Source organism: Cladophialophora carrionii (assembly GCF_000365165.1).
Source record: "Cladophialophora carrionii CBS 160.54 unplaced genomic scaffold supercont1.11, whole genome shotgun sequence".
Lineage (NCBI taxonomy): Eukaryota > Fungi > Ascomycota > Eurotiomycetes > Chaetothyriales > Herpotrichiellaceae > Cladophialophora > Cladophialophora carrionii.
The window spans coordinates 218,295-231,356 of record NW_008481818.1 but is presented as its reverse complement, the minus strand read 5'-3'; the positions used below and the strand labels follow the sequence as shown (position 1 = coordinate 231,356).

The 13,062-nt window shown below is 54.3% G+C and overlaps 3 protein-coding genes across 3 annotated transcripts; 2 read left to right on the top strand and 1 right to left on the bottom strand.

The window, feature by feature from the left end:
* Window positions 1-620: 620 nt before the first annotated feature.
* G647_09810 (uncharacterized protein) lies at window positions 621-4,064 on the bottom strand (the record flags this gene model as incomplete). Its single annotated transcript, XM_008725803.1, has 1 exon — window positions 621-4,064. The coding sequence occupies one exon, from the start codon at window positions 4,062-4,064 to the stop codon at window positions 621-623; it is 3,444 nt and encodes a 1,147-aa protein (XP_008724025.1).
* Window positions 4,065-5,202: 1,138 nt separating this feature from the next.
* Window positions 5,203-6,926, top strand: G647_09809 (uncharacterized protein; the record flags this gene model as incomplete). The annotated part of the gene is made up of 2 exons (XM_008725802.1): window positions 5,203-6,285; window positions 6,336-6,926. The coding sequence occupies 2 exons, from the start codon at window positions 5,203-5,205 to the stop codon at window positions 6,924-6,926; spliced, it is 1,674 nt and encodes a 557-aa protein (XP_008724024.1).
* A 3,025-nt stretch (window positions 6,927-9,951) lies between these two features.
* On the top strand, window positions 9,952-12,608 carry G647_09808 (uncharacterized protein; the record flags this gene model as incomplete). Its single annotated transcript, XM_008725801.1, has 2 exons — window positions 9,952-11,243; window positions 11,294-12,608. The coding sequence occupies 2 exons, from the start codon at window positions 9,952-9,954 to the stop codon at window positions 12,606-12,608; spliced, it is 2,607 nt and encodes an 868-aa protein (XP_008724023.1).
* Window positions 12,609-13,062: the final 454 nt, after the last annotated feature.

The following is a 13,062-nucleotide window of genomic DNA, read 5'->3' as shown; positions in this document are numbered from 1 at the left end:
ATGCCAGGCGGAACCGATGTGCCTGTCAGTCGGCTGGACTGCGAGTCGGAAGGTCGCCCAGAGTCTTTCAGCTATGGGCCGTCGCGTCACGCTGCCTCCTTGGTCCGTCTCGCAGGAGACAACGTTGCAGCCGTGGTTGAGGTTATGCAAACGGCTCGTCGCGGTGAAGGCCCATCCTAAAAAGTAAGTGACGCGGTCGAAACTCTCTGTACACTCACTCACTGTTCGATGTCTCAAGGCGGTGAACAGGCTCACGTTCGAATTAATGAGATCTTTTTGGCTCGCTCTGTGCAGCTCCGCACAGCCCAACACAGATGAACTTGGCTGTGCTATTCATTACATTCCATAATGGAATCTGATATACTATGTGATCCTTCAAACGGTTCCCTTCCAACATTCATAAATGCCCGGACGCCGCGCTAAACACTTGTCAAGAACGAAAAGATCTGCTCACATTTTCAATCTGTTCGCAGCCTCTGTGCCAGGTGGGATCTCTGCCAAATCGTCTCGGTGGCCGCCAGTATTCCATCAATAATAAGCCCTGGGATCCTCCGCGATTACATATCATTGGAAAATATATCGTTGACTTCGTTATCCCTACGAGCGCCCGCTGTCTTCGCTCAATATTGCGGCCGCCCATGGATCTCTGCTGCGCTCCCCTTGAATTCGGGGGAATCTGGGCTGTAGTGGATGTTGTCGCTTGCTCTGTGTTGGGGGACGAATCCCATATTCGACGGTCTATCGTCGCGTAGATCAGCCCCATGAGCTCCCAAAGCAGACGAAGCTGCATGCCGCAGCTGACTAGTGTAAGATGGTTGTTGAATCGGGATGTTTTCATCACCATCTCGTAATACGCTCGATGTAGCCGATTCCGCGCCAGTTGAATAACGGTTTTTTCGTGATGGCGTTGGTTGCGTGTTCGCAAACGGAATGCGGCTGGCATTTAGAGACTGAGTAGGGCCATGGTACTGCTTCGGTGCCCCTCGAGGAGACAATGCGGACGTGACGATCCCTCTATCCTGGGAGCCTCCACCCGATTGTCTTCTCGAACTCTTTCTAGGAATGGCCGGAACCGCGGGGATGTCTCTGTCTTGAACCTTTGCTTGCTTTCCGCGAGATTTTCTTGACGCCTCAGAGCCAATGCGGCTGGGCAACTCGATTCCACCCACGGATTCTATCAGTGGCAATGATGGCGGCTTTCCTGACACAGGGTCAACGGGACTGACTGGTTCCTCGCTGTCGCTGTCTGCAAGAGAAATGTCGTCATACACACTTTGATTCCGACTTTGTCTTTGCGCCGGGCGCTGAGGCGGTGGCGACGTGATTCTAGTGCTGTTTCGGTCCTCCCGGTCTTCGCCCGTTACTTGCACATCGTCGTGGTAGGGCTCTAGAGGCTGACTTTCTGGGATTGGAGTGGGTGGAGGGAAGAGTCCTGGTGGCGGAGCCCGAGCACTTCGAACCACTTCGAAGCCTTTGTGCTTTTCTTTTGTCTTGCCACCAATAAGATTTTTGAACCACCCAGTCGCGGTAGAAACTGGTCCAGTGGGATCGGCCGGGCCAGTCTTGAGTTTACGAGTTCCGCTCGACAGGGCGCCGCCCCGAACGCCGTAGTAGAAATCGACTTCCCGGACGGCATAGTCCGTTTTCGTTCTCGTCAAATCGCCGGGTGTTTCCTCCAGATCGTCGTTTTCCAGTGGCATAGGTGTGGACGGTCCTTCGCCTGCGTCATCTTCAATGGCTGCTTCGGTTGTGACAGCACCCTTCGACGGGGTTTGAGCCAAGACTAGGTCTGGTCGATTGAGAGCGTCCATCGTGTTCCTTCGCGGTGGTCGATAATACGGGTCTTTCTGTTCCGCCTGTTTCTGCAGCCCGACAATTCCACTCAACGACCCAGCACCGCTCAGCCGTACCGTGAGTCGTCTCGAGCCTCGCGCGGACCGGTCTGGACTAGCGACCCCAAGGGCACGACCGTCAAGATTCTGGCTGATCCTGTTGGACATTGTAGGGCTGTCGAGCAAGACGCCTGAAGCAGCCGAGACACTGCGTGATCGGGTTTTGGCCATTTGCAACTTTTGGTGATCATTTTCCATGGCGCTGAGCATAGCTGCGTTCGAAGACATGCTATGGCGCTCCTGCGTTGCACGGCGGGGCACTCGCCGCGATAGTTGTCGCATGCCGAATACCTTGTTCAATCCGCCCCTCGTAGCCGCGCCGGTCTCCTCGTCCCGTCCACCTGCACCAGCGAGACGGGCCACGACCTCGACCAGTGTCTGCACGGCATTCAGGAAGAACCCGAAAACCATGGTGCATGCGTGGATGATGAGGATAGCATATCCGATCCAGCCTCTGGACGCGTCTCCGACCCCCAAGGAAGGCACGAAAGCTATTGACAGGAGAATGGTGATAAGTCGGATGACCGAAAAGCAGGTATGATAGATGTTCATAGAAGTCGCCGAGGGAAAGGGTCGGAAGGCGTTGATGGTGAGAATCAGGACAATTTCGCTTATTGCGAGAAGCACAAGCTGAGCAATCCCAGAGGGCTGAACGGCACCAATGGCGATGCCGCGGACAAAATTGACAAGAAGAGGGGTCAGTGCAAAGGTAGCAGCGTCATCGCAATAGGTGTTGTACAGAGGTCCGTAGGTAAGAACCATCAAAAGGTCGTCAAAGAGGAATGAGCGGGGTCTGGTTCTGATGAACAATCGTAGCAGCCAGACTGTGAAAGCGACGACGACGACCAGTGACGCTGCTGCGAGTGCCACCGAGTAGGCCGGGCCCTTTCCGGCAATTAACAGCTGGTAGAAGGATAGAGATGTTAAAGGCAGCAAGAAGAAATTCATAACCAGGCGGACAACATTTCCGGCAGTGAAGGGTCCGTTCTTGGAACGGAGATCTTCAGGCGGTTCTTTCTGAAGCTTCCGATAAACCCAGCGGATTGCGAAGCCGAGCTGGGTCAAAAGTGACACTGCGGCCACGATGGCTACCAGCCAGATGATCATGTCGACCCATATGTCCTTGTCGGAGGTCATGCCTACGAGTTGACTCATTCGATCCAAGCCGTACGTGGTGCCGTTTCGATACTCGTATATCCCGTCTACCACGCTCTGTGTACCATCTCCACCCGTTGCGAAGCTCTCGTTGAACATGAGCGAAGACCATGCGACACGGCTGACGGCTGGCTGATAAAACCCAGGATAACTCAGCGAAAGACTGCCGGTCAAAACAACAAACTGGATATACTGCAGACAGTCTCCAAAGCCCGGAGTGATTAGACGGAGCAGGTCTTCATCGCGGCCAAAATTGCTGCTCCAGTGGAAGAGGTCGGTCGATCCCCAGGGGCTCACAATGGCAGCCGCAATCGTCGCCACGCCCACCACAATCAAGACCACAAGCGGCAGGTATCTTAGGATAGCTTTAATAGAGCCCCCGAGATCAGGGGTAATCGTGGCCGTGACACAGCTGTAATATTGGCCTTGAGCATCGCCCGACTGTACCCGTATAGTTGCTTGAAGTGATGCGAAAGCGTAGCTGGAGAACAGGTCGTGGGCGACGGAAAAGGCTGGCAAAGAGCCAAGATCGGTCTTGTTAACATAGAAGGCGGGAGCCAGCGGGCAGGCGTCCTGGACGACAGAATCGCAGAATCGGGTAGGATCGGCGTTCCATGGAGTGTAGCCCAGGAAGTTGACGCGGGCAAAGAGGGTCGTGTACTTGTTGTTCTCTTCACTCAGGTCGGGGATTTTGCCAAAGGTGTCGTTCGGGTTAGACCACGACGGATCATCAGGAGCAGGGTACGGCAGCTCGGTGGCCTTTCCGGTGACATTGCCATATACGGTGATATTCAGGTGATGTCGGTTCGAGCCGGATGAGCTGTTGAAGGTGGCCGAGACGTTGAACGGGTCAAACTGGAGGATGCGCGGACTCGAATTGACTATGCTCCCATCCAGGCAGTTGCGGAAGTCGATGTGAGCGGCATCAACCAACGCTCTGCAGCTGAGGGACAGAATGAGAGCGAGGACAAGGGACCATTGCCCTCTCAGTCTCTGACCGCGCCCAGTTGTTGCCATGTCTGGGCTGTTGATCTGCCTGTGCTTGTCTTCCAGTATGATCACTCTCTTTTAGTTTGCCATATTTCTCAATGCGCGCGGCAAGACCACAGCAACAGCGCAACGTCCCAGTCGCAGATGAAGTGGGTACACTCTTCCAGTTATATCTGTTCAAGGCAACTTGAACCGTAGACTCAACGGCAACGGAGCGAAGAAGCAGAACGTGGAAGGTTAAGGTTCTCGACGTTGACTGCAGACAGGGAGGCGACGAAATGATTGGAGGAGTGTCGCGGGTCTGTGAGAGGTTTCGAGACGACGCGGCACAGCAGAAACGACAAACAGGGCGACTTGAAAGCGCTGGCAGAAGCGAAAACGAAAGCGGAAGAAGCGAAAGTAAGGACGTACGGAAGAAAACAGAGTACGCAGCAAGTTGTTGAGATGCGATGAGCAGAGTGAAAACCTCGCATCGGCAGCAAATGCAATGCTTGAGAGGCTGTGTAGGCCCAACCACCAATCAGCCGTGTGCCTGTTCCGGGCGTGTCGCTAATGTTTGGGCAGGTCTCAGTCCTCGCTGTCCTATTTTTGAGGCCCGCCATCTACATCATTGTTGGTCAAAGAGGCTAGCCTGTGGTCGACCCTCTGCTCCCACTGCCATCAAGTCTCTCCCAAGGCTGCCGCGGTACTCCGTGGCAGCGACGAAACACCCTGTAGGATCAGGCACGCCCGAGCCCTCGATGCTGGATAATGTACTGGTCGATCGTCTCTGCTCCTGTCTGGTTTCTGATCCGTCCAGCCCTCTCATCCCCTCTCGTGGTTCTCCAATCGCGAGCCGCGCTATCGCCGTGATATGTGTATCCGCCACCAGACTGACACGTGCCTCAGTCTCGACCTCACCTCTGCTTGACTTCCAGGTCAACTTGATTCTGTTGCCATCACCGTTCCCTTGTTCAACAACGGACAGGACATGTCTTCTCCAGAATCCACCAGCTCCTCAACCAGTTATGATTCGGACCGAGTGACCCGTCAGGGCCAGCGACGCCATGACTCTCCACAGACGTCCAGACGATCGGAGACGAGTAGGGACTCGGCAGCTCAGCGGCCACTCCCTGAACTTCCTCTGCCTAGACCGCCCGGTGCACAACCGGGTCACAGTAGCCAGATGTTGGCTACCATTCTACGAGACCGCCCTCTTCCCCTCCCCTTGCCCCCAGCCGAACAGACTGCAGAAGAACGCAGGCGAAGTATCATCGCCTTGGATCGCAAAAGGAGGCTGACAAACCCAGCACTGTATGAGGAAGGCAGAAGAAGAACCAACAGTGGAGGGTGGAATGATCGTCGGACGAACTTTGATGTTTATCGCACAGACAGTCCATCATCACCTCACCGTAATGCGTCTTCCGACCCAAACATGAGTCAACCGCTTGCTGAGGTTATAGACCTGACAAGTTCCTCTCCTCCCACTTCCGTGCCAGAAACACCTCGACCCGGGAGACCAAGCGGGGATTCTTCAGACAGTCCCAGACGATACGTTGTTCCCCAGTGGCAGCCAGATTCGGAGGCCACTGAATGTCCCATTTGCAAGCGACCCTTTACCTGGATGTTCAGACGCCATCATTGCAGGAAATGTGGTAGAGTGGTGTGTAACGACTGCTCACCACATCGCATCACAATCCCTCGCCAATTCATTGTTCATCCGCCTGATCCTAATATGTTTACATCGCCAAGTGATCCTGTCAATCGCCAATCGCTTTCGATCGGCTCCGATGAGGACGAATTGTACGACAATACCTCCAGCTCGCATCATCTCGCGTCTCCAGTGCAGCTGGCAGGAGGAGAGAAGGTGCGCCTGTGTAACCCTTGCGTACCGGATCCTCAACCTGATCCATCACCGAATTACCCTCCTTTTCTTCCGGACCATCCCAGCCGTGGAGCCTCGTGGGATGCAGGAGCTCGCCACGGCTCCGGTCCGAATCATCCAGTGCCGTCTGAGCCAAGACCGAGAGGGTTTTCTGCTGGAGTGGAATATCCAGTGCGCAACCTGGGCGCCGGAAGCAACCCATATCTGCATCAATATCATCGCTCAATGGGAGCAACTCAACCCATCTATCCCAACACCGACCCTAGGGGTGATGGTCCCAATTTGTTTGACTCCTATCGCGGACAGTCGTCTCCTTCCAGGTATCGTATGCTTGCACCGCCTTCCGCTCTCAATCTGCCACCATTCTCTGGCCCTTCTCTGAGGGTAAGTATTTGCTACATTAATTTTTACAAGCTTGTACTAAACAGCGGTAGGACCAACCACCCCATGATTCAAGGCTGTCCTATACTCGTCCACGTCCTTCGTATCCCGAGAGCCGTCAGCCTCGAGACGAGCCATTTGGCATCTCTTTGCCATCTCAGCGGCCTCACCCTCGGCCCCTGCATGAACTCACGTATAGTCCCGCCGTCCACCGACCACGTATTAATGAAAACGACATATGCCCGGTGTGCCGTCGCGCATTACCGCCCCGTGGACCTGACGGTGATGAGACCGCCCGTGAAGCACATATAATGGACTGCATCCATGCGCGCGATCCCTCTTATCACGGCGACTCGAGCAATACGGCGGCAGCATTTCGACTGGCCGGCAATGCATCCGAGGGAGCTTCGTCGTCTCAACATCCATATCATCAACGGCTCAATATGCTTACCTTCACAGCGACCGAGAAGGATTGCGTGGCGCAGGAAGATGGTCAAATTCAAGAATGTTCAATCTGCATGGTCGAGTATGATGTTGGCGATGAGCTAGTCAGGCTCGAATGCCTGTGCAAGTTTCACAGAACCTGTATCATGGAGTGGGTTGAACGGAAAGCCGAATGTCCAGTGCATAAGCTTTTGGGGTGAGGCGATTGTATTTGAATCGACCAGGAACCACCGCAGCTTGGTGTCTCGGATAGACGATGCTCGAGACGCCGTGATGATCTGATTTCTTGATGAAGGATGCCCCCTACGAAACGAGATTACGACTCTTTACATGGGTTTATTCTTTGGGGTTTCCACAATTCTTATTTATACCAATTCAACGAATCCAAGCTCTTATAGCAGCTCAGTCCACGTAACAAGGCTCATTCATCAATGGTCTCTCAGCTCCATGTGGATTTCAAGTGGGAGATAGGCACATGCAGCCAAACATCTTCTGTCTCCCATCAGTTCTTTTGGTAATCGGCGAGATGATGAGTATTGGAAGTGCCTTTTCGAGATCTGCTCGCGCACCCGCCATGAATGCTTCTGAAAACTTCTCCGTCTGTGACACTTACCTCGAGGTCGAGTCAGGCAAGCGGGGCTGCCCCGTTCACGGAAATCGCAGTCCGGCCCCAATAACAATGGACATTAAGGCATGGCCAACCTTTTGAGTTTAGTAACAGTGACAGTCTTCATCAACACTTTGCGGCGTCGTACGACATGACGACCTGAGAGTCTGCCTCAACACCCCTTTCTTCCAGGTGTATATCTCTCCCACCATCTGGGCATTGAACATGACCACTCTCATCTTTTCTTGGCATTGCTCTTTGATCGCTGTCTGTGTGGCCGCCCGCCCGCCCGTGAAAAGCAAAGTAGCACGTCAACCCATTCGTTTATCCTGCCAGGCTCCGTGTTTTCACCCATCCATGTAGTCTTTTTCAATAGCATCAACTTCCCACTGTCCCTTTGCAAATCAGCGCACGCACACCCGGAAGTTAGTGCCATATCTCCTGCTGGTGTTCACCTGTACCTGACAAACACCGTCACCGGAGAAAGAGAGACAAGTTCAAGGCGAAACCTTGAATTTGGCCCGCCTGTGCCTGTCTCACAGGTGAATAGTCAGAGTCGAGCGCCAAGGGTCTGCGTTCCTCCAGCAAGTTTTATTGTCTCTTGCAATAGCTCCCGGTGCCTCTGCGTCACCCGCCATTCCATTTCCACCATCACAACCGGCCACCATTTCAGCGTCTTCCATTGAGAAGCGTATCCACCGTGCAAGAAAGAAGGCCCGCCTCCGTGGCTATTTCCGCAGCTCGAAGGCGGAAGTGTACAACGAGATCCTCGAACTCTGCGGGATTTTGGGCAGAGGTTCCTGTGTCACTTAACGGACAACAATGCTGATTTGACCTAGCTCTCGTCGGCGGGCTTTTCCTGGTTGTCAGCGTGGTTGGTATTCTACTCCTTCTATATTGCAACTGGACAAGGCGCCTTCCTCACTGCCGCCTTCTGTGTCGTGAAGTCTGTTGCTGGTGACGCAAGCTTCCCGCAGCAGCTGCATATAAGACTTCAATCCTTCAGGCTCTATCGCATAGTTCTGGCTGATACTGGGCGTTGTCGGTCTGGATCAAGAACGCAACGCTTTCCCTCTGGTAGATCGACCTTTTGTCATAGATTTATGGACCCTCCAGGCCTGCCTCGCCCTCCAGCACGAATCTGTTGAGTGCTTCTGCGTGCCAGTAAGTCCCTTCCACCCATTCAAAGCCCATTCGGCGTTGTTGCTAGGCAATTCACCCTGTGGCGCTTAAAGTCACGGCGCATCGCACCGATAATCTTCTCACGCAGCGTCCGTAGTGATTCATGAATAGGGGCCCGTCTCTGGAGGTACCTGTCCCCCTGCGGTAGCTGAGCTCCTGCTCCGACACAAAGATTAACATACCAATTGGCTTTGCACACGACGCACTCACGAGCCAAGTTCAGCCCTCCGTAAGACCGCAGCGGATCAACTCAGCCGACAACGAGTGACAACATCAGTGGAACTTTTTACCTTCATTTGAATCACGCACCAAGTGGCAGTAAATGGTGTTAGGAGGAGCAACCCTCACTCCAACACCGGCTCTAATACCAGCACCAATGCTGAAGCCCCACGTACGCACTCGATAGAGCACTTTAGCAAAGAAGGATGACACTGCTCAGAAGCTTCTGCCATTGGTCAAGGGAGATGATATCGAGGAGACGATTCAAACACAGCGGTCATGCGGGCCGTACGAGAAAGAGTGGTCATTGACGTGCTTGAAAATACGAGGCACAACTGCAACTAAAAGCTGAGAAAGATCGAGGAAGATGATTCTCGAGGCCTTGCTCAGCAAACAAGACAGAAAGTGGTCATTCTCTCCGCGCACTCCAAGCCGCTTGTGACATTCAGCAATGGAAAGCGGAGGTTGCTAAACTCGTCGCTCGAGACATAAATATCACCCATGCTCCGCTTGGCAATCGAGGGCCGGTTAGCGAGGATCGGGAACGGGGAGGAGCATCTGGTGGAGCGTTCAGGGTAGAACAGGTGAGAAGTCAGCATCTGCGGCCCTAAGCGGCGGAATCGCGTCGATACATATCTCGGGGGTTATCGTATTCGTGCACTGGCGTGAAACAGAAGTTGACAGGGCCACAGAGCTTTGTTTATTTCTAGAACGCTGTCCGGCGGGCGTCCTATTCGATGTGGTTCATGTTCATGAACGCCACCAAGTCAAGAGCGAGAGGTGCCACCAGAGCGAAGAGAATGGCTGAGAGGTAAGAGTGAGAGCCGGAGGCTTGAGGCCTAGAACCAATAGTAAGCACCCAAGCCGCCAGTGCTGCTCGTCCGAAAGGAGCCCCCAGCGCCAGCGCCCAGGTCCAGTGCGCCCCCATGCTCCAGTCGTCATTTGCCGAGCAGGTGCACCAGAGGCAGCCATCCGAGTCACTCACAACTCACATTCGTCTCACGCGGAACTCACATTACACAGTCTCAGAATTTCTCGCCTCGCAGTTGCTCGCGCCTTCGGCAAAACCGAGCCATTCATTTCTCGACGCGACACAGGATGCTTGCCCCGCCGAAAGCAGAGAGTTGCTGAAGTCGTCGGCTTCGGCCAACGGATGCCCTTAACGGCGAGTCGCCATCAATCAACGCCGATCCTACGTCTACGGGAGCAGTATCGACATGGCCTCGCTCATCGATCCTCAACTGCGAGGCTCTTCGCTAAGCAGCCCTCCAAAACCTCGCGATATACCGCCACAGTATCAGAATGGTCCGCCCGGTGCCTACTCGCCTCTGCAACCATCACTCCAGCCGTCCCCCAATAACTCGTACCAGTCGATCCAGACTCCCAACTATTACCCAAGCACTGCACATACCCACGACAGCCCCGACGATCAAAGCCCCCCAGCGAACCCGCACGATCCCAATGATATCAAGAGGCCGCGCGCCTGTGAGGCATGTCGACAACTGAAGGTCAAATGCGAGCTCGACGACAACCACCCCACCGGGTCCTGCAAGAGATGCGCAAAGGCGAACAGACAATGTATTGTCACAGCCCCGAGCCGGAAGCGGCAGAAGAAGACCGATAGTCGCGTCGCCGAGTTGGAAAAGAAGATCGATGCCCTCACGGCGACGTTGGCCGCAAGAGGCGGCGCGGAGTCCGATCTCGCGGTCGACCCGGCCATGGCGGTCACACATGCTCCTCCTCAAGATCCTCGTGTACAGAGCTTTGGCAGTCAGTGGCATCATCATCATCCTCCGCCGCCGCCGCCGCCGCCGCCTCCACCACCAGGCGTTCATTCTCCGCAACAGGGGGTGAAGAGGAAGATAACCGACTTTGACTACTTCGGCGGCGAGCTGCACAAACCTTCGCCTCATCAGTACAAGGCGGCGGCACTTCCAAACACATATCAACCAGTATTGGAGCATACCACAAAGACCGATGAGCCGGCTACCGTTGATCCTGTTGAGCGTGGCCTGGTCGACATCGTCAGTGCCAGAAAATGCTTTGATCGATACATGGCCGAAATGTGTGAGCATCTGCCCATGGTGGTCTTTCCGCCCGGGACTCAAGCGGATGAGGTTCGCAAGAACAAGCCTATCTTGTTTCTGGCCGTCCTGGCGGTCGCTTCCGGCACGATCCGGCCTGATCTTCAGCCAAGATTGATCGTGGAGATCACCAGAGCCCTGGCCGACCGAGTGATATTCCGAGGTGAGAAGTCACTCGAACTGGTGCAGACAATCCAGGTCACGACATGCTTCTACCAGCCTCCGGAGAAGTACGAAGAGTTGAACTTCAACCAGCTCATCCATGTTGCCGCTGTTATGGCTCTAGACCTAGGCATGGGGAAACGATCAAAACGAGGCGTTGGGGGGATCTGGCGGCCCTATCATGAAAACAAGAGACCCTTGTCGGACCCCAGCAGCGCAGAGGTGCGCCGATGTTGGCTGGGCTGCTACTACATGTGCTCCAAGTGAGTGTTTGACCTGGACATTATTCTACCATTCTAACTCCTTTCAACAGCTCCTCCATGTCTCTTCGACGGCCTCTCCTCATCCGGTGGAGCCCGTACGCCGATGAATGCATCGACATCTTGAGCTCTTCTCCAGATGCGCTTCCCTCGGACAAGTACCTGTGTCATCTCGTCCGGGGCCAGCACATTACTGAGGAGATCGGACTTGAATTTTCCATGGATGACCCAGCTTCTCAGGTGTCATTGACAGACCCCAAGACCCAGTCTCACATGAAGGCTTTCGAGCGTGAGCTTGCAGCATGGCACGATTCAGCCACCAAGGACATGCTTAAGAAGCCAATTGTGCAGCACACCAAGGGCATTATTAATCTCTACATGCACGAAATCGCCATGCACCATAACCATAATATCGACGACTTCCGACCTCCATACATCGCTACTCCTATTGATGGGCCTCCAGACCCGGACACGCCAGCCCATGTCGAAGCTCTCACGACTTGTATCAACTCCGCCCACTCCGCATTTGAAGCCTTCCTCAGTATGGACGTCGCAGCTCTGCGCGCATTACCCACTCTTTTCTTTGTTAGGAACTCCTATGCCGCAGTCGCATTAATCAAGATGTACTCGGCTGTCTCTGCGAAAGGCTCGAAATTCAATGCCATCTTCAAGACCAGAGATCTGAAGGTCGAGTACTATCTTGACAGAATGATTGAAGCGCTCAGCAAGGCTTGTGAGGACGACATGTCCCGCGTCGCCCACAAATTCACTTTGATCTTCAATATGCTCAAGAGCTGGCACATGAAGAGAATCGACTCGGTCAACAACGGAAGCGGCCCAGTCTCGAGACAGCGGACACCGGCAAACGGGTCCGTCAACTCGAGATCAAACAGCGTGCCGCATACACAATCAAGCGCCTACAAGGCTGTCCCTCCACAACAGGATCCCTCAAGCCTAGGCTGGAATTCGCAACATCGCGCATCGATTGACGGCGGTCCTCCGCCTCCACAAACTCAAGCCCAACCCCGGAGCGGCCTTCAAATGCTCTCCGACGCAGCCATGGGCCCCGGTCCAGGTCCTGGGCCCGGCACGTTGATGCCACAACCACAACCAACCCCTCAACAACAATGGTCCCACACGATAATGAACCAGCCCACACAGCCAAACATGCTCCCTGGAATTAATCACATGCCTGCTTCAGGACCGCCTGGCTATGACCAAACTGGTATGATGCCCTACATGATGCCCGGCCCCGGCGGAGACATGATCCCGATGGATTTTACGAATGATGAGCTCATGGCATTTGGGTTTGGGGACGAGTTCCTTGCCATGAATTTCGGGTTTGAGACCAGTGGGTGGCCGCTATAGAGAGCCTCGAAGGATCAAACCCCGGTTCAGCTACCATGGGACCAGCCCCCAGTCGAACCTGCAAACCATGTAGACTTCGTGTCTACGTTATAATCTGCGCCAGGGGTGGCAACCCTTGCTTGACAGTGTGACTGTGGGAGCGATTCAGCTTTCTGGGGCGAGGAAATTGCGGCTGGCTCTTTGCTGGAAGGATCCACCATTTCGTTGACATGGCGGTCTGACCACGACAGAAAATACTACGGCGGATGAACCTCTCTCCCTCACCCTCTTTCACCCTTTCTGGTCTCTCTTATGCTCCGATGCTTCACTACGGGTTATGGCTGTCTCACAATTAGGGAGGCTCGACACGTTGTCTTTTCCTGGACCTTATCCTGTACAAAAAATGCCTTTTTTACGTACTGCTTCCTCAGTGGCATCTTTTTGCTTTCGACGTTCCGGGCTGTAAAAGAGCGGG